This window comes from Bombyx mandarina, chromosome 03 (assembly GCF_030267445.1).
Source record: "Bombyx mandarina strain Sakado chromosome 03, ASM3026744v2".
In the NCBI taxonomy this organism is placed as follows: Eukaryota; Metazoa; Arthropoda; class Insecta; order Lepidoptera; family Bombycidae; genus Bombyx; species Bombyx mandarina.
This window is the reverse complement of record NC_143210.1, coordinates 14,001,836-14,027,844: the sequence shown is the minus strand read 5'-3', so window position 1 is coordinate 14,027,844 and position 26,009 is coordinate 14,001,836. Positions and strand designations below refer to the sequence as shown.

The 26,009-nt window shown below is 38.2% G+C and overlaps 1 protein-coding gene across 4 annotated transcripts in view; it reads left to right on the top strand.

The window, feature by feature from the left end:
• Positions 1-24,990, top strand: part of LOC114247102 (uncharacterized) — a 35,829-nt gene extending 10,839 nt beyond the window's left edge. Inside the window, exons 2-10 of one of the 4 annotated variants that reach the window (XM_089740127.1) lie at positions 12,927-13,106; positions 18,740-18,900; positions 19,395-19,497; positions 20,057-20,245; positions 21,014-21,187; positions 21,795-21,893; positions 22,474-22,601; positions 23,031-23,198; positions 23,835-24,183. In XM_089740127.1, the coding sequence (XP_089596253.1) occupies positions 12,927-13,106; positions 18,740-18,900; positions 19,395-19,497; positions 20,057-20,245; positions 21,014-21,187; positions 21,795-21,893; positions 22,474-22,601; positions 23,031-23,198; positions 23,835-24,041 (1,409 nt within the window). In that variant the 3' untranslated portion in view covers positions 24,042-24,183. Of the gene's footprint in view, positions 1-12,926; positions 13,107-18,739; positions 18,901-19,394; positions 19,498-20,056; positions 20,246-21,013; positions 21,188-21,794; positions 21,894-22,473; positions 22,602-22,994; positions 23,199-23,834 lie in introns of all 4 variants that reach the window. The other 3 variants (XM_089740126.1, XM_028179950.2, XM_028179951.2) reach the window with 3 other exon arrangements.
• The last annotated feature ends 1,019 nt before the right edge of the window (positions 24,991-26,009 follow it).

Genomic DNA, 26,009 nt, shown 5'->3' with positions numbered 1-26,009 from the left:
TATTGTGTGTCGAATGTGTGTCCATGTTATTAGACACGTGTGGGCGTTACTGCACATGTCGCAGGCGATAGCAGTAGGTAAAGGCTGTGACTGTCTCCCTGGTATTACTAATGTCCATGAGCAGCCGTAACCCACAATCAGATGGGCATCTTACAACGATAATAAATAATGACTATGATAATAGAAAACCTTGTTGCTTCATTTAAAACTAGCTTTTGCCCGCGACTCCGTCCGCGTGGAATAGTTAGTTTGGCTTTAAAAAAAACTTTGGCATAACATTAAATTTTACCTCCCACTTCACTTACGTAGAAAGTGAAAATATCTTTGAATTATAGAATGTTAAGGAGCTATTTAAACCCCTATTTTGAAACATTCTTTATTGCTGCTCCACTTGTATTTGTCTTACCGTGATGTTATATAGCCTATAGCTTTCTTCAATAAATGGCCTATCTAACACTGAAAGAATTTTTCAAATCGGACCAGTAGTTCCTGAGATTAGCGCGTTCAAACAAACAAACTCTTTAGCTTTATAATATTACTAGCTGACCCGGCAAACGTTATTTTGCCATATATAAGATTTCTAGGGAATTTCTAGTGTAGAAAACGAAAAACTAACTTATTGTAAGGTTGTGGTACATTAGTGAAAGAGGCATGTAGCGCTGTGAACGATGAGGAATATAAAATTATCAAAACCTCATTTAACCACATAATGCCTCAAAGTAAAAAAAAAAATGTCCAAAAAAAATTAAAATAAATGTGGTGGAAAACCCTTATCACTTAGGGGTATGAAAAATAAATAGTAGCCGATTCTCAGACCAAATGTACATGCATATAAAATTTCATAAAAATCGGTCGAGCCGTTTCGGAGGAGTATGGGAACGAACATTGTGACACGAGAATTTTATATATTAGATTAGTATAGATATGTAAATTAATTTAATAACAATAATACAAAAATATTTAGACCTGGTAGATGAGACTACGGCCATGTGGCATGTTGATGCAAATGTAATTGTTCTGATGGTTGTGTTGGTGCATGGTTTGATAGCAAAATGTTTTGACGAACACTTTAAGAAACTGTCATTATCCAGCTAGTGTGCAAAAAAGCAGTTCGTCCAGATAAGGCGCGTATCGCGAGGAGGCTTCTCACTCTGGAGCCCTAACCTCTGGTGATTTGTTTCCTAGATACTGCGAGTAGTGGCAATTTAATTGTAATTTTAATCCCGTTTTACGAAATATTGTACGTTTTAGGATATAGTATGTTGTTGTAGGATATTAATAATAAAAACCGCGAGCAAGTCACTCGCGGTCGCCTAATCCGAAACTATGATTCCCTGTACTATAACAACCAGGATATATAGTTATAACCAGACAAAGAGCAAACAAACTTGTTCTTAATACGATCGCTTGCCTGATGCGGGAATGAAATCCATGACCCTTGTTCCAGCTGTTAGGGACACCAAATACTGCACCGCCAAGTCATTCAATCAATTAATTTCGTAAGTTTTAGGAAATTCTGTAAAACTGGTACCTAGACCCTACAAAATAACCAATATGCTCCAAGTTTAAGCTCGTAAGTGTACCACGAGGCGAGCAAGAACCTGTCCTTCGTAATAACCAGCGGGAAATGCAACGTGCTCGTAACCGCAGACGAACACCGAATAAGGTAATACGTATCGGGTACTTGCTTATTAGACGAGCGCTAGCGTGTAACAAAGTTTACACCGAGCGTAAGCGAAGCGTTCTGTTTGCTTAGTTTTTATTTATTGATTGAAGTGAAACTTCTAATGCGACTTCAAATAAGGTTGCGTTAAACGTTTAACGCTACCATACTAGAAAGAGACAGAGCGAGAGTGAATGCGTGGCACTCGAACGCATGCGCATAGTATATCTGTTAGAGACCAGCACAAGCGTTAGCAACGAGTAGCGTCCAATACTTTAATGAAGCATTTAAAAAAAAATACATATATATTTATTTTTCTATCTATAATTTAAAATATATATATAATATAAATGTTAAAGATGTCGCATCTCTTACACACATTATTCCCTATAATCCTTCTCTACAAGAGTAATCTGATTTAAGGATGAAAAATGAAGAAAACTACAATACTACATATCGAAAAAGAAGTTCTTAAGAACTTCATTCACGTGCACCAAGTTGCACGTGCACCTTTTTATTTTATTTTATTACTTATGTGGGTGGACGAGCTTACGGTCCATCTGGTGTTAAGTGGTTATCGGAATCCATAGACATCTACAACGTAAATGCCGCCACCTACATTGAGATATGAGGTCTTAGGTCTCAGTTTTTACAGTACAACAGCTACCCCACTCTTTAAACCAACATGCGTTACTGCTTCACGGCAGAAACATGCAGGGTGGTGGTACGGACCCGTGCGGACTCACAAGACGTCCTACCACTAGTAAAATAGAATAAGAGATAAAGAATCTTTCCTGTATATATAAATTCTGTAGTACCAGATTTAGTTTATCAATTAGTTTGTGTGCTTAGTGAGCGGCAAACGTAGGGCCCTGTCCAAATCTGTTATCTCTTTCTGCTATCTCAAATTTCTATGGAGTTGGAACGTTTGCTTACCTTCGAGTTAACTTTTACGCTATCGAGACCGTTAAAAAACTCGCAATAAGGACACTGAATGGCGGTGCAATAAAACGTCATTCTTGTCACCATAATCCCAACCTTACCGTAAAGATGTTCCGTTTATGACCTCTCCCGATTGAGAAAGTTAATACAATTAAACTAAATGGCTTTTCGACTTACTGTTCACAATGTTCATGTTTGATTCTTGTTCATTTGTGTACTATTTATGTGAACGTCTGCTTTTGTGATTTTAATTAAGGCATTTAGATTTACGTGCTGTCGTATAGGTAGTGATGTATTTTGAATGTGTTATATTATGTCGTTTTGTAAGTACAATAAAAACTTTTTATGTAGTTCGTAAAATGGCCCAACAGATCTACAGCAATGAGAATTTTCTGAGCTGATACAGATGTTCTGCCGTCTCTACTGCCTTGCCTGTCTTAATGTGGTTAAACATTTTGTATTAATTGATTATTTTTTCGCTATGGCTTTAGTATTACCTTTTTACGGACTGACGAACTCGTAAGCCGCGTTGCCTATAACGTAATACGTATAGAGTTTTTCCCCTACCTATGCTGTTAGCCTTGAGAGGGTATTTCAGCTTCTGTGTAAGTGAGCTCTCGGGGCTGAAATCGGAAGTTTGCTAACACTGGTCTTAGCAAGAGCAGTGCTTCGCAGAATCTACGGATCGGAAACGCGATCCACTGAGAAGATCCGGCGAGAAACTCAGTGGACTGTGTCTATGGGTTAATTTATCGTCGAGCCCTTCGTCGCAAGCGAGGGCGGTGACTACGCTTGAGGTACCTAAAACTACCGTTAATGGATCGGGAGGATCCGTAACGACGTGTGTCGTATGGCGTTGACAATTTAAAACATCAAGGCTGACAGGAAGCTAGTTTTAAATCGATTAAAAAATTAAGCCAACATACAGAAGTTATCGGTTAGTAAAAAAGTGTTACGAGAATACCTTACAGTCACTAAACTACTCATACACTAATGTGTGTTAGGTCAACCTAATGACAGTCTGTACCTCGATCGTTGACACTATTATATGGGGTCTAGACTTCATTGGATTGTACGGTCCGCATAAACAGCTTGCTAAAAATTATGTCCAATTCGCATATTTTTATTAAGAACTGGTTTATATTTAATGTCGTTTGAATGCTCTTTTGCTTAGATTTGGAGTAGTTTTTTTTAATTGATTTATCAAGACTGATCACCTAAGTGGTTTGTTTGAAGGGTATGTTCATGAATTACTTAATTCATTACTTAATGAATTCGTGTAGGAAAATAAAAATCGTTATTAATTATTTTATAGATGGTCGTAAAGTGAATATGGATTATATTTTGAATTCATGTAACATCATGGTGTTCATTCAGTAAATCCATGGATTATGGACCGCGATTTTGCCTACACTGATTAGCAATGTTTGTGCTCTTTTAGGTATTTCTTTTCAATTAAATTTATTATAAATACACAAAAGTATGAAAACAAAAAAAAAACGTATTATTAACTCAAGTTAGTTTTAAAATAGATAAGGCATAAAATGTTAATGATGAGCAATCTAAATATTACATTACATACATTTTTGGCTGTGTGCAAAAGTTAATTAGTTTATTTTATTCTGCTATATTTTTATTTCATCATCTTTACAGCAGCGATCTAATCCATTTGCTCATATAACCAGTTAACCAATCTATAATATTATAATTATACACAATGAACAAAAGAAATAGCCGAGCCAATTTGAATGATCAGTTCCCCATCACCACGCGCTGATCAAATGAAATAATACATGTAAATAAATATACAGGAAATTAAGTAATCATAATTAGAATAGTAGGAACCGTAGATGGTAAGTATATTACAATGGCAAAAGAATCACATGATATACGAGCATTCGCTCTTAAGGCTCTTCAATCGTTCCAGTATCTATCCTTAGTAATATCATTAGCGTGCATGTCGATAGTATTCGGTATGGTCTAACCGTACACCGTGTCATTGTAATTTTTCCTCGTTCTAAGTAGGCAGTAGATACCGTGGGACCGGTAGCATTAAGGATCGGACTCGAAGTTCCTGTTATAGCCGACACAACCCGGTTACTGGGCACGATAACCTACTGAACGAGTCGTTTGTGAAGATAAAAAAAAACTGGATAAAGATGGTTGAATATCTGATCTCTCTGTGCTCAGGGATATGGAACGCTATCCTAACTTTGAAATCGAAATACTGCCGAAATAACTGCTTCGCTGTATATTATAATATAATATTTACGTCGCGTTTCCAAAATTACATTTCCAGACTATACATTAAATTTATTATCCTAAATTTAATCTCAAAACAAATTACATCTAATCAAAATACCCTAATTAATTAAAGTTGATAATTTTAATGTTCATTAATACAAATTAATAACGTTATTAAAACATTAATAAACATTTAGCTGTGGGTGAACATCAAATTTGGATCGCTGTAGCTAACTACGGTTTGGTTATAGAGTATTTTTTTTGGAGTAAGTTCATTCTATACGATCGTGTTGGATTTTTCTAATATCTTAGGTCCCTATTAAAAGAAGAACATAATTATGTAAATAAAGATTCATTTGGAAATTAAAGTTAAACTAGTTAGTGTGTTCTGAAGTTCTTGTGGCCTAAGAGACAAGACGTCTGGTAACTTGTATAGAGCGAAGAATCTATGCCGGTGTTCAAGTCCCACAAGAAACTGCCAATTTTTTTTATTAAATATGTAATTGACACATGTTCACGAATGTGATCAACTAAACGAAAAACATAGTGTAACAAAAATAAAATCCGAAAAATGGTTATCACCCTACAAATGAGACATCATCATTCTCCTGCGCTTCTCCCAGTCACCTGGGGTCGGTGCAACATGTTTTCTCCTTCCATACTCCTCTATCATATACCATTTCTTCGCTCACATCTCTCTTACACATATCGTCACGCAATCCATTCATGTTTTCTTAGGTCTGCTTCTTCCTCTAAAATGTGGAAGACATTCATAGTTAAAAGTTTCCTACAACTGAGAAATTGGACCTTAATTATGTTTCAAGCTGAGTGGCCACATTCACGTCGTGTTGTCTATGTGTTTCGATAGCCACTTAATACCAAGTTGGTGGTGAGCTCATACACTCATATGAAGTCAATTTAAAAAATCAATATAGTTATTACCGTCCTGCCTTGTATCTACTTTAAATTTTATCTTCCATTCCATTTTCTAGAGTCCATAAGATTGAATAGCTATTAAACGAATCATAAATTTTGATGACATGTATCAAAGACAGTATTAAATAATGTCGCGATGCCGCTATCTCTTTCAGCTTCGGTAATACGTCCCTACATCAATCATTTCAATTTTCTATACGAATTAAAATTTATAATCTAAAAAAAAAAAACAAGCGATCATTCCAAAAATTCCGCTTTATTAGTCATACAACATTGACAAGATATTAAACTAAGTTATAACTTTTTTTTTTTTTTTTTATGATTGAATGTTTACTGGTGGCCCGAAGGCCTTTCCAGTTTCACCAGGACAGGTGGGCGAGCAAAGGCTCAGCCAAGAGGGGTGGGATTTGCTAACAACTGCCCGAGCGCCTCCGAAGGAGACCTAACAACTCAAGAGCAATTGTTTCGCGAATGAATCTACTACCGGATCGGAATCGCGACCCGCTGAGAAGATCCGGCGAGAAACTCAGCGGGCTAAAAGTTATAACTGCCCTGCTATTTAGATTACAACGAATTTCATAATCATAATCAAGTGTAGTAAACGTTCACAAGGTAGTTATTGTATGCACTGTGATATATTAACGCTATGTCACCCAAACCACGTTCAACCTCCTACCATCAAATACGAGTTAAGTGTAATTATAATGTAATATATACGTAGGTTCACTTGTAATGGGATTACCGTGTCTGTTTGCGACACCCGGATACAAGTTTGAATGTAATTTCTAACCGTTTCTCAGCTCCCTTGAAAATTTATATTGAAAGTTATGTTACACGAATTATCTCGCTCCGAGTTTATTATGAAGAGCTTTGATTATGTTCGTAATGATATTACTCGGTAATTTTATTGGTGTAGTTAAGAAACTGTGCTTATTGTGATGTTGAGTGTTTACTGGGCCCACCTTGAATTTCATTCTTTTTATATATATTTTTTTCATGGGTGGTTGAATGAGCTCTTTTTTTTATTGCTTAGACGGGCGAACGAGCTCACAGCCCACCTGGTGCTAAGTGGTTACTGGAGCCCATAGACATCTACAACGTACATGCGCCACCCACCTTGAGATATAAGTTCTAAGTTCTCAGTATAGTTACAACGGCTGCCCCGCCCTTCAAACCGAAACGCATTATTGCTTCACGGCAGAAATAGGCGGGGTGGTGGTGCCTACAAGCGAGGACTCACAAGAGTTACCAGTAAAACAGCCCCCCTGGTTTTAAGTTGTTAACACAGCTCATAAAAACGAGAATGTCACCGCCACCTTCAGATTTGTGTTTGAAGTTTCAATCGTATCGTAAAATGGATGTCTCATCATCGAATTGAGAACGGAGGACTGCTTCGCGGCTGGTAGTGGATACGTACATGGTTTGCTTTCAATACGCCCATAGCGGGTAGCTATTATAGATCACAAGACATTTCACAGATTCTTTTGTTTCCCTACCTATTTGCTGGTAGCCTCAGGGGCTATTCCAGATACGCGTGTCGGGTAGGTGAGCTCACGGGCTTAACCTGTGAGAATTTGCTAACACAAGCCTGCAAGCTTGCAAGAGCGGTGCTTCGCAGAATCTACCACCGAATCGGAATCACGACCCACTGAGAAGATTCAGCGAGAAACTCAGAGGGCAAACAGATTGTCAAATCTCGCTAACGACAGTTTCAAGATAAGTGTGTCGCTACCTCTCAAACTCATCTACATATGTATGAAAACTCATCTAGCCGTTAAAGATATTCACGGCACGTCAAATACCTTGTGCCTTACCATTATTAAGTGCGTAATTTTATAAACTTTGCAGATGTGATTTTTGTTATACCAGTCGCTCTTGTATACGTGTTAAGTACGTAGTTTGTACAACGTGAGAGAGTGTTATTCCTTAACGGACCATCTGGTGCTAAGCGGATGTTGTCCGCTATTATCCAAATCCGTACCGCATTACTTGGAAGTTGAGGTTAAAATGTCAACGTGCGTTGACCAAATAGCTGCCCATCAAACCGGACATCGTGATTACCTTGCAAGCCCAGTCAAGATCGTAAATAATGGTAAATAGTTAGAGACCAGTTTTTATTGCTGGTAGGACCTCTTCTGAGTCCGCGCGGTAAGTACCACCACCCTGCCTATTTCTGCCTTGAAGCAGTAATGCGTTTCGGTTTGAAGGGTGGGGCAGCCGTTGTAACTATACTGAGACCTTAGAACTTATATCTCAAGGTGGGTGGCGCATTTACGTTGTAGATGTCTATGGGCTCCAGTAACCACTTAACACCAGGTGGGTTGTGAGCTCGTCCACCAATCTAAGCAATAAAAAATTAAAAACAAAGAGAGAACAAAGAGAACTTTACTATTTTTGAACGACGGAGAAACACTTTGGGGTTATTATTTTTAATTTATTTTTTACACTTCATTTTAAATTTACATTGGCGGAGTTAATGCCTAATTCTCTACCAGTCAACCAAAGGTAGTGCAGAATCAATAATAGTATTATGTAATAATTGAAAATACTGTTATCATGTAAGTTTTGTTCGCAATGTATGAGTTAAAAAATATCGCTCCAAAATGCGAGCCACCTCTTGAGTGTTGAATCCGTTCACCTGTCGATAAAACATCATTACAAGATCCGTTTTTTATCAAGTGAATTTGCAGTGAAAGTAAAGGCAGATGTAATCCGGGCTGACCTCGATACACAAACTTTGCAGGAAAAAAGTAAAACGACATGCTTTATACATTCTTGGGGTCCGTAATGGGATGTCACATAAACAAGCGAAGCCGTTTAAATTTTTCAATAATTTTCGCATTCATTTTTTATTTTAGTGAGACTTAAAATGAATATGTTTAAGATTACCATATTAATGCAATAAGCTCAACAATTGAATTGTTTTTTACCTTTTTTTCTTTTTCGCTTAAGCCGATGGACCTGCTCACGGCCGACATGATGTTAAGTGGTTATTGGAGCCGTAAGTTAGCTGCAAGGAACCGTAGTAAGTGCCGCCACCCACCTTGAGATATAAGTTCTAAGGTCTCAGTATAGTTACAACGGCTGTCCCACCCTTCAAACCGAAACGCATTACTGCTTCACGGCAGAAATAGGCGGGGTGGTAGTACCTACATGTGCGGACTCACAAGAGGTCCTATCACCAGCCCCTTATGAGCTAAGTTTTAGGTGCGTCTCACGTATAGTCAACCATATTTGTTTATTTTCTTTATAATAATAGTTACATGAATGCTTATAGCATAAATTGTATTCACTTTCCATCACAGTTGGCAGTCTATCACCACCAGAAACTTATTCCCATTTGTCCATTATTAAAATTTTGCGAAAACCAGATCTTTCTTTTTATTCTTCTTACTTCGAAAGTTGACTAATCTCATTAGTTCTCGTTAGAGTGGTTCGGCGCCTCATTGATTTGTGCGCAGCCTTTTTGTTTAATGTACGGAACCCGAACTTGTAACAAATCGAAGAACTTAGTCCGTTCTTCGTTAGTACTTCTGTGGTCTGCGTTCTTTTAGTATTTATTTTTGTTATGAGATTTGTCTTGGTGCTTTTTAAATATGTTTTGTGATAATTTGCGATTCGAATGGTTTTCAAATATTTGAAACTCGAATTAAAATACTTTATTGTACACATAATTTAATTTTTTTTTATTAATTATTCTACTTTAATACATGAGTTCACTGCTCATATGGTTTTCGGGCCTCATATACGTAAATACAATCACCCACCTGTAGACATGAGGTCTTAGTCTGAATCGTATTGTATAACTGACAGGAGCGCAGTCTTCAAACTGAAATGAAAATGTGTTTTGCAGCAGAAATAAGTAAGATGATAGTAACTTACCTATACGGACTTACTCGTTAACATCAGTAATTTTACTTTAAAGAAATTTTATAATATTAAGAACAAAATATACACAAACCATTTATATTGGTTTTAAAAAAGTCTTATTAATTTATATTTCAAATATGAACTCGCGGTAGCTGCAGGCAAACAAAGCTATCAGCGTCCGTATCAGTAAATTAAAAAATAAACTGAAGTTAAGCATTCGCATCAAATCCATACGTCTTAAAAAATATAATTGTCGTACATTTAATTGACATTGTCTAGACAAAACAAAACAGCTTAATTTTGTTTAAAAAACAAACAATTATGTTTTCAATAAGGTTACTGTTACGCCGATAAGAGTAACGCCATCTATCGCCGAATAGTCGAACGAATATCGAAGGATCTAGTAGCAACTAGGACGCTCGAGAAGTATAACGCCATCTATTGTCACATAGCGGAAACAATACTCAAAGGGTGGAATATTCTCGAAAATTCTAAGGATGTGGTATCGGCTATAAAAGCATTGCAGAGATGGCATGCAGTCAGTAATCGGAACTACTCGAAGCGAAACAGCGAACGGATCACCTGAAGCAAAGCGGAGGAAGCGAATTGAGAATTTTAAAATGGTTGTGAAGTGTTTTAAGTGTTCTAAGTGTTGAATACAGTTTTTAATTTATACTTCGGTGGAATTTTATTTATCCCGAACCCCAGCGCGTAATATTACAAAGTAGGCAACGGTTCATAACCGTAAAAAAACCCACTATAAATGGGACGTCATACATTTCCCTAGGATACTGCGACTGACACAGTCCATAACGGAACGAATTTCTCCACAGCCACTGTTCTGAACAGTACTCGCGGTGTATCCGAACATACCCTATATATAGTTCCCAACAAACAAAAACTATTGCAACAAAATATTCGATGCAGCGTTTCGTCCATACTGAATTTTGCTCTAACGAGTTCGAACGTTATTGAATATTTCATATGTTTCAATAAAAAATGCGTGCCTGGCATTTTTTGATTTTGGGGAAAAAGTTTTAAACTTACCACTTCTTTCCCTTACTTACTTTGGTGGCCTAAGGGCCTCATCATCATAGGGCATATGAGCTCAACGGGCTCATCGGGCTCAACCTAAAAGAATTTGCTAACACTAGCCCTAGCAAAGGTAGTGCTTCGCCGAATCTACCACCAGATCGGAAACGCGACCCGCTGAGAAGATCCGGCAAGAAACAATTAAATAATCACGATAGAAAGTTTTTCAGCTCTTGAACTGGACTAATTTTCCGTCTAGTTTAATTGTGCCAATTTGTGTTCGATTATGCGTTCGGATTTGAAAACAAAACTAGCTGTTATTACAATGGAATGAATATCTTAGACTTGGACTCTACATAAAATCGGCGGCAATCAGATTGTGGTGTCTATGAGTTCCAATACATAATTAGTAGCAGCTAGGCCGAGTGATCGTTTACTTACCAGCCAGTCGATGGTTGTTGAGTAACAAAAGGCTTTAGCTGCTTCCATCCTAAGATAGCGTAAGAACCGTAGTCCGCTAATTTCTTCTTTCTCAAACAAAAATATAAACTATAGCAAAAAAATATACTTTGCATTTCACTATTAAGCTAAAGACGCTACACATGCATACATTACATTACGATACATATCTAAAGTTTATTTAAAGAAGATTTCTTATGCGATAAATATAATGTTACCTAGGGGGATACCTAGGGGTTACCTAGGGGGGGGATAACTATCTTATATTTACGGTATTTACCCAACTTTGATGTAAGTTTAATGTAAATTGCGAATATGACGTCTACATGATGTTTCAGTGATATTCTTTATTAATTTTATTGAAACGTAGTATTTTATTGGGAACGGTCATATGTAAAGAAATGTACGTATTTTGAATTTCAAAACATGTCGCGCGACGATGCCCAAATGAAGAGGTCGCGCGGAAGCGGGCTGCGGGATGACCCAAACAAAAAGTCATGACGGACAGATCGCTGCAACACCAATATAAGCGATAAGCTTAAACTAATTAGTGGTCCCGCAGTAGTCGAAATTCGACTATAATTAATTGAAATTTTGTGTTTAAACATTATTATGATTCTATTGTCAAATTATATAATCACAGATTTCGCCAAGACTACATTTTAGGCAAAATATTAATAAAGACAAACAATATTTAATCTATTCTCAATTTGACCACAGACTATAAGCAATATGAAAAGTTTGACAATAAATAAATAGTATGCATGCGTGTGTGTGTCAAATACATGGTAGTGTGTGGAATATTTTTTTATGGATTTATTGTATTTTTTATGCATAATTTTTAAAAAATATGAGTATTCTGCACTCCTTCTCGATATTCTCTATAAGTGTGGGAAATTTCATACTCCTCCGTTGGCGCAATTTTCGTACAAAGTTTTTGCTTCACGTAATAATATATAGATAGCAAAAAACGGGTCTATTCCACTACCACTCAAAAGCAAAGTATTTTATACAAATATACTTCCGAATATGACTTATGGGTGTCAGACCTGGGCCTTAAATCAAAACAACTTCAAAAAACTACAGACATGCCAACATAGTGTTACGCGCTGGGGTTCGGGATAAATAAAATTCTACCGAATTACAAGTTAACACTGTATTTATCACTTAGAACACTCACAGAACACCTTGAAATTCTTAATTCACTTGTTCCGCTTCGCTTCAGGTGATCCGTTCGCTTCGAGTAGTTCCGATTACTAACCGACTGCGTGCCATCTCTGCAACGCTTTTATAGTTGAGACGAAATCCCTAGAATCGTCAAGAATATTCCACAAAAGTCGAGTATAGTGTTTCCGCTATCTGACAATAGATGGCGCTGTAACTTTCGAGCGTTCTAGATGCTACTAGATTCTTCGATTTTTGTTCGACTATTCGGCGATAGATGGCGCTACCCTTAGCGGCGATACAATAGTATGTAGAGAAGCATGTTAAATGCTGAAAGAAAGGATAAAATAAAATTAAAAGATATCGGTATAAATGCGGCAGAAATTAATATAAATAAAATATAACATAAAATTATAATATACAGTAAAAGTATCTAAAAATGTACTTTTATCATTTTGTTTAATCCGCTGTTTGTCGCCAGAAGCGTGGAGAGCACCAGTATTGAATCTGTGTAGCGGTATTTACGTGATAATCTCAATACGCCCGGACTTAACATCAGTTTGGCCGTGCAATAGAATGTTTCTAATGAGAAAATATACCTATATTTTTGTTTCAGGCAGCCTCTTCTCCTTCAGTAAGGTGCTGAACTTCTTCCCGGTGGGCGGGGAGAGAGAGTGCCAGCCGACTGGTTTTAACATTGCCAAAGCCGGCATTTGTCTCAATGCCTACGACTGCAGACAGCGCGACGGGCGAGCTGCCGGGGACTGCGCTCATGGACTCGGAGTTTGCTGCGTTTGTGAGTAATTAAATTGAGTAGTTGTAGGTTTATCGCACTAGTGTACTAGAAATATTACATTATTATATATCTTGTATTATATTTACTGATGGTAGTGATAGATGGTAGATTTGAAGTCGTCGTGGCCTAAAGGATAAGACGTCCGGTGCATTCGTGTTGAGCGATACACCGGTGTTCGAATCTCAGGCGGGTACCAATTTTTCTAATGAAATACGTACTCAATAAATATTCACGATTGACTTCCACGCTGAAGGAATAACATCGTGTAATAAAAATCAAACCTGCAAAATTATAATTTGCGTAATTACTGGCGGTAGGACCTTAACTTCTTGTAAACAGGCCTCCGGGCTACCAGTAATACTTCAATCATAAAAAAGGTACCTCTTGTATCGTTCTGTTTTCGGATCAATAACTCAAACGGTTGACGAACTTCTTGTCTAGTTTATATCCAGCGTCCATAATACGGTTGAAAATCCCGATTGGTAACGAATTGAATATTTGAGATTAGTTTTACATCTCACGTATATTATTTTAATATTTTTCTCCAATACGTCGAATACCTCACAGTTTTCATGGTTATGAACGACTAACAGCTTAAGTTGTGTATGCGGTTCGTGAAAATATCAGAAAGCACTGTCAAATTCAAATTCAAAATCGTTTATTTCAACTTAGATGTCAGCATAATACACTTGTTGAATGTCAAAATATAAATAACAATGTTAACTCTACCACCGGTTCCAAAAAAAGCCAAAGTCCTGAGAAGAACTGGCGAAACAAACTTGGCGGGCTTTTTTTTTGTTTTTTTCTGAAATATTTTTTATTTTTATTTAATTAAGTAAAAATATTTACAATAAACGAAAAAACTACTCAAAAAATACAATTAAAAAAAATTAAAAATGAAAAATGAAAAGGTCAGGAGCGAACGCCTCATTCCCATGTAGTGCCATCTAGTAAATAATCCTTAGCTTTATAATATGCCTTGTTGCACAAAGATTCCTTGACATTGAACGTTTTGTGGGATCTTGTTGAAAAGTTGTACACCCAGCCCCCTAAAAGAGTTGCTTATTTTCTTAATTCGAGCCGCCGGCAACGCAAGCCTATGTTTGTTCCTAGTGTTCATATTATAAAAATCGCAGACTCTAGGGAATTCTTCAATATTTTTACGCACGTACAATAAATGTATTGGGACGCTAAAGTTAGAATTTTGATATCCTTAAGCTTGTCCCTCAATGATTCCCTCGGATGCATATTATAAATAGCACGAATAGCCCTCTTCTGCAGGATGAAAATCGTTTCGACATCGGCAGCATTGCCCCATATCAAAATGCCCTAGGATATAACACTATGAAAATACCTGAAATAAACCAGACCAGTAAAGTGTTTATTTCACAATTATTTAATGTGATGCCACTTTGTTTAGCTTATAAAAAGCTTTAGAGATTTAAGCATTGTTCCTTGAGTTGTCTGTATTTATGTTTAGCTTGTCACGAGAAAGGTCATGACATACGCTGCTCTAATGAAATTGTGATCTGAATATATCACTATCTAATCGCTGGTAGTCTAAGGAGCTATTCCAGTTACTCACGGAGTGGCAGGTGACTTCACGGGCTTAACCTGAAAGAGTTGGCTAGCACTGGTCTTAGAAAAAGCAATGCTTTGCAGAATCTACCGACAAATCAAATCAAATAAATAAAAAAAAATTCAACATAAATGAAAGTACATACTAAACTTGTTGAACGTCAAAAATAAACTACCGCCAATTCACAAAAACTAGCCTCCGTCTTGAGAAGGGGGATGTCTTTTTTTTAATAATAGTTTTTTTTTAAATACTAGATTTTTTTTTAATATTCACATTTACAATGAGTATTATAACGTAACAATTATTGCAATATTAAAATGCCCGGAGCGAGCAATTCATTCCCACTTTGTGCAATCTTCTAGATAATCATTGACTTTATCCAGTCGCGACCAGATCGGAATCGCAACCCACTAAGAAGATCCGGCGAGAAACTCAGCGGGTGATTTGACCCGTTCCGTGGTTATGACTATTGGCATCAATAACCAGGAAATGAAATGCGTGATAAGTAAATGAAAGAAAAAAAAATAACGTTCATGCCACGACACAACTTTGAATGTTCTTCTCGTGGGTTTTCGTTGAGATTTCATAAAGTTTGTTATTTTATTACATTCAATTTCTCCGGAGTGCCCTCGGCAAAGGAACGCCTTGAACGCCTACGATTTATACTACGTATTTATGATCTCATTTTTTCATTACTAGTCATACACCTACGCACGTAGGTTGATTTATTTCTTGTTATGTATATAAAACATAAATTTAGTTATCATTTTGCTTTCTTATTTCATTGTCTTCATCATCCCTCGTCTTGATGTTCATTTTGGTTATGGCATTCTAAATAAATCATATGATAACAAAGAGTTTCTAGTTAAATAAATATTAAGCAAAGATGCCTGATATTTATTTATTTATTATTTATTTTTGCTGGTGGTAGGACCTCTTGTGAGTCCGCGCGGGTAGGTACCACCGCCTTACCTATTTCTGCCGTGAACCAGTAATGCGTTTCGGTCTGAAGGGTAGGGCAGCCGTTGTAACTATACTGAGATCTTTAGAATTTATATCTCATGATGGGTGGCGCATTTGCGTTGTAGATGTCCATGAGCTCCAGTAACCACTTACCACCAGGTGGGCTGTGAGCTCGTCCAACCATCTAAGCAATAAAAATAAAAATTTTAGTGGTCCAACAGGCTGATCCATACAAGATGGCAGGCTTTATTAAGTTCTTATAATATATCTTCCCTTTTAGGGGAAGAGAAATGTGTGAGTCACACGTGGTGCACGTGACCTGTCGCCTATTACTGTCATTACCCTACAAATTCTATTACGAAGTTTTCGCACGGTCTAATTTGATTGGTAGAACAACAATCATGTCACATGGTAGAAGGTGTCATTATCATGTAGGAAAATGCAAAAAAATCAATAGCCGTAACTATAGCATTACATTTATATATATTAAACCTTGTTAACCATTATCTATCTTGTTAACACCATTAGCATAGTTTATTCAAGCCGTCGCTTCATTTACTGGAAGCTCAAAGGGAACTGCGTCAGCTCGAGTGATCAAATTGATTACGTTGTGTTTAGGCCAGTTTAGGCGAAAGCCAATACCTTTTGCTATCCGGCATTGTAAGGCATAGGTTTAAATTGGTTTTGATGTATTTTTATAGTATATAAAGAAAATGTGTAAGATTTATCTGAAGACAGACCCCGCGGGCCGACTCTTATCACAAAGGATATTCTGATCACATGAAAATCGAAATATTTAACTTAAGCAGCTAGGGAATTTCATACAATATAAAAGTTTCTCGAAATAAATTACTTTAGTTATGAAAAACAGTCTTATGGCCTAATTTTGTGCTTAGAATTCAAATAATTAAGTGAGTTTTGAATGACTATTTCGTGTTTTATTACCTTAGAAGGTAGCGCACGCCCGATCTTGAGTGATTTCCATCACTCACAGACACCATAAGCCCCAGATGCGTAGCCAAGACACTGCTCTCTGTTTAGATTATTATTTTCAAACTATGCAGAAACTAACAAAGATTATAATTCTAATTTAAACATTGAATAAACCCCAACGATTACTTTACATTTTAAAAACACAACAACGCACTATATCCATACGAAACAAAGCTTAAACTCAGATTCTACAACCATTTACTACACATAAATTTAGTACCGCCAACGGACTAAAAACATAAAAGATTCATTCAAACATAAATTTGCTTTTATCATCATAATATGTATGTGCACAATACCCTACGTTCCTCTATTTCGGGTTGTCTAGTCGTTTCGCTAACCACATGCGAGAGTGTGCGCCGCTGTCTCCTCTTAATGGATTCACGGTTTCCAAACGCATAGCGCGGTTTTCACTGTCGTTTTGTCGACGATTTATTTACCTCGTATATTATTGTAGCGTATTTGAGTCGTCTATTATCAAAGGTGGCAATCTGTGCATTTGGACAAAAAAATGTTATTGATATGTCAATACAGATTGATTTGAATATAATCGTCTCCTTCAAAAAATACGGTACAAAACCTGCATTAAATAAAGGTTAATACTTAACCTGTTATTTATCTAAGATGTCGTTCAGAAGAGTTTTGTGACTGCCAATGGAGTACAAAGTCAATAATTCGTTTTTCTGATTTACCAATAATTGTCCAAAAGTCACATTGCCGGCTTTGATAATAGTCGACTCATTTGCGGTAATTGCACTCGCGGCATCGGACGCGTCTCTCGTGAGAGATACCGCTCTGACGCATCCGTAATTTTATTCTTAGTTCTGATTCTCATGTAGCGGAAGTTAATAAAAGGCTTTCAGCTAGTACAACAATAAGTTTTTTTTTCAAAAAAAAAAAATTGTCAATTTAGGCAGGCGAGCATACGGCTCTGACAGTCAATGATTGCTATTGCCGCTTAACGTTAGCAATATCAGGGACGTAGTCAAGTGGCTACCTATGACCTGCTACCGTTGACTACACTTGGCAAATCTCACTTGAAAAAATGTATCCCAAACAAAAATTGGGGTGTATAGGAAATATAGGACCAGCATTTTGTATTAATCTCTGCTAAGAACGTATCATTGGGGAGACCAGAACCGCAAATTTTCTATATAACCCTTGAACTTCGTATGAATCCCTATCAACTCATTTCGTTTCGTTGCATCTGTTGATGTTTGTATGTTGTAGATATTAATTAATACCACAGTACATCTTATTATGTCAGTGGACTTCAATGATAGTCTAACAACAATTACGAGTAAGCAGAGAAGATATAGGCTGAAATGCAATTAGCTTAACACCGTTTGTTATTGTGTTGTATCGTCATTGATTTTGATCCAATATGCAAATGAAGATTGCGATATCTTATAACATATTTATGATACAATAACATTACACACTTGTTGAATGCAGTAATTAGCTTATCTGTGAGGAACTGTTACACATGCCCCTCCATACCAACACATACAATAATATAAATAAAAAGGCAGAGTAAAGCAGTACCGAATACATGGTCTATTTATAAAGCATTTTTTTTACAAAAAGCACGGCAGAACAGATTTGCCTTTAGTAGTGGAAACACATATAATTTGTACCAGTCCTTTTAAACTTTTATTTCAATAAACTCAGTCTCAACTCAATGTCAATTTGTACTCGCCCCGTAACAGAGCATCTTCATTAGGTTGTAAGTAGTTTGAAAGAAAATATAGTGCTTTTAACGCACGATTTCTTCCCACTCCGTTCAGTTGGAAGTTACTATATAGTCAGTGGCACTATTAGGAGCATAAAAAACTCTGGATCAAGTCTGTCCATAATATTAAATTCAAAGTTTTGAAGTTCATTAGTCGTATTAGCCTTACTGGAAGACGTAGCGTGGGTAGGCCTCCCACAAGATGGGCCGACGATCTATTGAGGTTCGCGGGGATCCGTTGGATGCAGGCAGCGCAGGACCGGTCTTTGTGGCGAGGCTTGGGGGAGTCCTATGTCCAGCAGAGGACGTCCATGGGCTGATAAGAAGAAGATTAGCCTTAAACCTATTTTCGTGCATCAATTCCAGTTGAGGTAACCTGCGGTGGGGTCGTCCAAAATAACTTGACGTACTTTATGTCTCCCGAGTTCCCTGAGTTGTGGAGTGGCGAGGAAGATTGCAACATCACTATAGACAAGGCTTTCGCTGGTATCATGCAGTTGAGGATTGATTTCGTACATTTCACTATCGTAAGTAATCACTTCTCTTTTTAAATGACATCTACAAGCTGTTGTGGGCTAAAGGATAAGACGTTAGGCATAATGATATCGAGCGTGACTCTTATGTGACTCGCTTAAGTGACACGATTAAAAAGAAGAACAATTACTGGAGACATTCAGCCTAATTGTTATTTTTGTTATTTTTATTGTTAATGCACTGTCGATTGCACCTATAATTGAGGTGACATATGCCATGAACTTTTGGTCAGTTTGCCACTGTTTTGTATTGATTATCACTTTGTTGGTGCAACTTAATAAATAAATAAGGAAATAAATAATTATAATTGTACCGCGAAGCAGCTACGCGTTGCGATTGGAAGAGTGAGGCTGCCGTTATAATATACAATTGAAATTCAAACTTCAAGGTAGCGTTTAGTTCTTATCCATAGTTAGTTCTTATCCATAAGTTAGGCCGTGAGCTAGTCCGTCCGCCCATTTCAATGGAATTTCTGCGATTGTTCTAGGGTCAACCCAATAGGACAACTGGGGAGTGCGACGAGGACGCTATGATATTAGGGGACGGGGAAACGAAATTTGTTTTGTGCGGACAGAATCCTGGACAACATTGTGAGTAAATTATTTAATTATTATGAAGATGTTAGAAAACTAGGAATATAATTACATTTATGTTTAATTAGTACTTGTTTTTGAAGATCGTGATTATTCCGAGATTAAGTTAGCCGAATTCACGCTTATTAGTGGAGACCCGCGGTGTGATGCTGATCATCGCAATTCCCAGGGTCCGTGTTCTTCTGCCTTGCACCTTCCTCTTATTTATCTCCGCCATTAGAAATAATCAGAAACTCATGAACTGTCCAAAAATATTCGTAAAAAGGATTCATGTAACAGATTTCGCCTTTGTTTTAATTACAGAAAGTGCTTTTAAGTAATTAAAAGTAGAACTAAACTTTAACTAATCAAATGATATCTTTAACGTGTCGTTTCGAATCTTCGCCTTCAGAAATAAAACTAGCCATTTCAATTTTATGTGCCTATAGATTCGAAAATTCCATCAATCATATCATATTGTATTCGATGCTGTAAGAGGTTTAAGGGTATTAATAAATTTTGATTGCAATTTTACCGAATTTGGGTTATCTGCACGCTTCAATCTCCTTCCATTCAGTTTACTACACACTATCCAGCAACAGCGAGAGAAGGGAAGCAGGGGACTTGGCTGGAAGTAAGTCTACGCAGCTATCGATGAGAATGCGGGCGTTGGATACTCCAAGGTTATGGCTGATGAGGCTCGCACAAATGCCACTGGCTAATTCAGCTCCGCACGACTGTCTTCAATACTACACTGAAAACAATGGTAAGGATCGATATATCCCCGACCAGACGATCTCATGATGTTCCCAAACTAATTTCTATTGTAGGTATTTAATGGACTGTTTCTTCTCTCTCTGTAAACGGGTAGACGACCTGACGATACCCCTGGTATTGGTTTTACTGGAGGTCACGGATGTGGATGTTACCACTCGTCCTAAGACCGAGGTCGAGGTATCGACTGTACCGCCCAGCGTCGTCTTGCCCTATGAGCCTAGACACGTGATGATTTGCGATAGAAATAGGCAGATCTATTGTCCCCAGTGGCGCACGCCTGGTAATTTCACTCACAGTAAATTCTGATTGGCGATCGGAGTAGAATTGCTGGTTCATTAGGTATTAAGGCAATGCTGTTGTCTGTTTTACGTTAAATTCCTTAGTGAACTTTCACGAAATCCAAGGTAATAGATAGAGTGGTTCTATTTTGTTAATTTGTTTAGTGCTCACACTAGTGAACGATCTCACGTTCCATCTGATGTTAAGTAGTTATCGGAGCCCATACACACCAACAATGTATATGCCGGCACTCAGCATGTCAATCGAAACTAAAGTCTCAATTCGTGTAAAGACTTCGGAGTAAAATACTCGGTGTCGGGCACCTACCTTTCTGGTGGACTCATTTGACCACCAGTAAGCGACATGACTCAGCCAAAACCAAACGTGATTTGTCTAAAAACTGCAAACATGGTCAGTTAAAGCTGCTTGGTCTCGTCCTAAAACTATCAGCAATCGAAGCTTATAAATAAAATTTCAGGCACAATAAAGACATTTAACTACGCCAAGAACGGCCGCCACCTCGCCGACCACGAGTACCGCTCCTGCGTCAGGAGGAACTCCGGGTTCTGTTCCATCAGATACGCGCCTTGCAACGAGCACTCCTTCAGGATAGGGCCCAGGGGGAACAGACCGGGACCCACGGAGCCTACGGGTAAGTGTTCAGAGTAATCTAGGTTGTGTGACGCTGCCTATCCTTTGGTGCTGTATTAAATATTATTTAAGCAGCGTTTTTAGTTGATATGCTAGAGTTATTGTGTCTACTGATGATGGATTGTGGCGTGTGCCTTAAACTGCAATAGAAGGAGAAGATACCAGTGTGCCACCCGGTCACCGTCCTCGTCGAACCCGTCGCTTGCGACGAAGGGCTCGACGAACGAATTAACCCACAGACACAACCCACTGAGTTTCTTGCCGCATCTTCTCAGTGGGTCGCGTTTCCGATCCGGTGGTAGATTCTGCAAAGCACGGCTCTTGCTAGGGCCAGTGTTAGCAACACTCCGGTTTGAGCTCCGTGAGCTCGCCTACATGTTAGGGCGAGGCTGAAATAGCCTCTCAAGGCTATCAGCATTAAGAATTTATCAAGGGATTATGCTCACCAAGTATCATAGGACGTACGAGGTGCTAACAATATTGCATCCCTAGGATAGTCCAATTAGCCCAATTAGTATTAACTAGGCTAGGCTATTGTTAATACTCCATCTGAAGGTATATAGAAAAGAAGTTTAATTTGATTATGAGTTAATGAATATTCCCGCTAGAGATTCCAACGTATCCTGGAGCGTCAGCATCCAGTGGGATTTCAACAACAGCACCGATTTCTTCAGCTGCGGATAACCAGACTATTCAAACACAAAACGGTTCATTTCTTTGTACCCCTTTTCAATCCTAAAGCTTTAATCCCAGTATATTTTTGACCTTGCTTTTAATTCGAATAACAATGGCCTTATTTTGATGAAATGAATGGCTTAAACTCTAATTTAAATTGTATATAGTTGGACAGACTAAGGTCAGAATAATCGTATTCTTTTGGAAAGGTTGTTATAATAATACCATAATACTGAAACTGAAAACACACGATTAATATTACAAAATACAGGGTTCAATTTTTATTTTAATAGTATTCTGGTACTCTTATATGGACAGAATATTTTAGTGTACCGAGAGTCATGTTAAATTAAAGAAAGTTGATTATATAGTGCGACTTTATGGTGTAATAAAGCTATTCGCGTGTTCACCAGTTTTTATTATTGTTAAAAAGCTCACCGTAAAAAGTCGACGACAGTGAAATCCATATAGAAAATTCATTTTGTACAATGACGTCACCATACAAGAGTGTTATTTAATTCTACACCTAATTTATAATTCCCAAATAATTAAAAAGGTAAAATTTCGTGCACTGTTTCAATGGATCATATGTCAACGTCCTTAATTTTATAGCTACAGAACCCGATGAAATGATGCCAACAGAAGACACTCAAAGCGAGGAAGATGATATAGAAGGTTCTGGGATGGATCCGCAAATAGAAGCATCTCCTCCAGTGACAAGACCTAACACATTGTCTAGGGTGAGGATTTTATTTAACTCTGGTGCTGGTTGGGGAATTTTAGTACGGCTCTGTGTTCCTGTCTATTACTGCTGCGAGCTTCATGAGTTCCAGTATAGATGGTAAAACTAAGACCGTTCCGAAAACTGAGCTCATGTTCCAAGTTGAGAGATGACTTCACGTTACACTGGTTTTGGTAACCGCTTAACAGTGGGACCAACAAGAATAGGTCAATTCTGAAATCCCTTGAACTTCACCTACCATTTATTCCCATCACTCTTTTAAAACTACTAAAAGTACTGAAATTTTCTTTAGTTAAGGACTAATTATGGCTAATTTCCAATCGTTACACACTACGCTCGCTATATTACCGTCAGTTTCAGTAGATAGTCTAACCAAACTAATCGCATCTAGATCTGGAGTTATATCTGGTCTTGGATGTGGGGACAGACTGGCCGAGCCCACATCCGCTGGTCTCCGTACACCCAGTACCTCAATGAAGATGACAAAATCCGTTATTTCGGCTACGGTACCTTCGGCATAGGCCTCAAAGGCTTCGGGAGGCAGAGGTGCGAAGACAGGATCACTGTGCCCTGCGAGAATGAGTATTTCGTTTCGGTGAGTGCTCAACTGTTTTCCTTTTACTAGCCTGTGCGGTCTGGTCGAGAATGTATGTATGTAATATATTTATTCATAAAAAGTTACACTTTCATTTAAACCATGCCCCGCAAAGCTTGGCACTGTCTTATCTCTTCCAGTGAAGTGAAGGGACAGCAACTTTTTCTGAGTATTAACTGGTGGTAAGGTATCCTTTAAGCCAGTACGGATAGACGCCGCGGGCCACAAATTGCCGGTCTCAAGGGTGATGATACAGTCGTCATAAAATACAATGGACAATTTGACCTCACATCTCAGGGTGGGTAGCGGTACTCGGACTATTTTAAGGCATACAGGCAATCGTGAAGCTCGTTCATCTATTGACGCAATAAATAAACATACCCGGGGTAAGAGTTGAAATATTCTCATAGCATTTAAAGTGTAACTGAATGATACGATAAGTTCTTCCATCACCGACATATCTTGTATTCGACTGATTTTTTAGCACTCTTTTCCGTGTTATTAGATGGTCAGACGCGGTTTTCATGTAGCGTTAGGTCACCGCGGACCATGGACAGTATTTTCGGCCGTTACACTCCGATGGCGAGGCCGCGACAGATTATACCTTATCATATCATTAGATTGTTGTGGGCACAGAGCAGCGCGTGGGGCGGCGGGGTGTGCGACCCGCACCACTGCGGCGGCTCGTTCTGTCCGGGGCTCCCGGCGGCGCGGTGCTGGGTGGAGACGTCCAGCACGCCGTTCGCGGTCTCCGTGCACCTCGGGCCGCCGACACCCAAACAGAGCCCCGAGGACAACATCGGTGCCTGCCTCAGGTACGTCCAGCTGCCCTGCGACACCTAGACCCAAGCGCCTAGACTTGGACGAAGAAACGTAGCTCGGATACTTGTCTCGCAGCTCGAAATAGAGGCGGGCCATTTTATTTCGACCCCAAAAAGGCGATTGTGGTACATGCATACTTCGAGATTGTGGCTTAACCTTGAAAAATCACTGGAGTTTGGCTTCAAAGGAGCTCCAATCTATTATTGGGACTTGCAGATATTCTCAACGCTTACAGAAATTTGACAATTTGGAGTCTTGTTATTACGAAGTTTGGACGTAGAGCAAAGGGACAGTCACGTGGAACAGATCAGAACAGTGAGAGAAATATGGCTCGTGCATTATCGAAGACCACACAAATTGGACGTAGTTACAGAAGAAGCTTGTACCAAGCGTCGTAACGGTTGATGAGAAAGAAGAAGAATTAGTTATCAATGACTATATATCAAAGAATACTATTCCGTCCTCATTTCTTTTGTTTGTTAGAACTCACCTTCTCTTTTTGGGGAGCGACAGTTGTGGTCGTTTAATCTTGAAAATGATCTTCAAAGAAGAACCAGCCACATCCTAAAATTGTGTAGAGAAATCGTAAAGAGGGCCAATATGAAATGAAGATTATGTTGCGACTTACTTTCGTCTGTTGGTGCACGGTATGAACTAGATGCATCCGCAGGTCTGGGTGCGTTGGTTGAAGCCTCGTGATTACGTGGATCTCGTTGTTGGGTGGCCGGTATTCAAATATTAGTAAATGTTATTTAGCTATTTCATGAACGATTTATTCAATCATAAAGTTTTGTACAATATTTGTCTATCCTGCGATACCAGCAGGAAATAATATGTTCAAAGGCTATTCAATGCGGACCGCTTCTTTAAAATAAGTGCCATTTCATTTAAATTCTATTTATATGATTTATTTTTAATTTATCTATTCCTTATAATTCTGATCCAAATAAACGTTTTGAATAAAATGAAATTGTGTTTTCTTTATAAACGGTTAAGTTGGTTCAATTTGAACAAGAACCCTTTAATAAATGGTTTCACTCGACATAGATTTCCGATATTACTAAATCGTCACCGATAAGACTATAGCTGTCCTTGTGCTTAAAATCATGATATTGTAGTCACTTCAGCTCAGTTGCCAACAATCATTTCTGGGCACAAACTTAGCAATATCAGTGTCGATGTTACCTTGAGACAAACCCTATTAAGCAATCTTATGCTAGTCTAACAGTTTATCGGAATGAGAAATGAGATCCTTAACTAGAAAATCATTAACTTTCAGAGAATCTAATATCGTGTTGCAATACAAACAATTAAATGTTTTAAATGTCGTGTTTCATCGACTCGTTTTATCCGATCTCACTTTAGTATTCTCCGAACGTTTCCTTATGCCTCGCATCATGCGCCCCCAATAAGCGCAAGATCTGAATGTCCGATTTTCTCTAAAATTATGGACGCAACGTGAAGTCCTTTACGCGATTATCAGCGTTAACGACGCACTGACCAAGTAAGGATCACGGGAGATCAGATTTTATTTTTATTTTTTTATTGCTAAGATGGGTGGACGAGCTCACAGCCCACGTGGTGTTAAGTGGTTACTGAAGCCCATAGACATCTACAATGTTAATGCGCCACCCACCTTGAGATATAAGTTCTAAGATCTCAGTATAGTTACAACGGCTGCCCCACCCTTCAAACCGAAACGCATTACTGCTACACGGCAGAAATAGGTGGGGTGGTGGTACCTACCCGTGCGGACTCACAAGAGGTCCTATCACCATCACCAGCAATTACGCAAATTATAATTTTGCGGGTTTGATTTTTTGAAATTTTCGGGTAGTACAAGTCAATTGTTTAAGTATTGGTCAACATTGCGAAGTTGATTAAAACAGCACCACTAAGAGGTTCGCTATGTGATCAAATACAGAGAATTCAAGACGCCAATAAATAGTAATAGTAATCTTAAGCAGATGCTATTTTAAGATCACACTG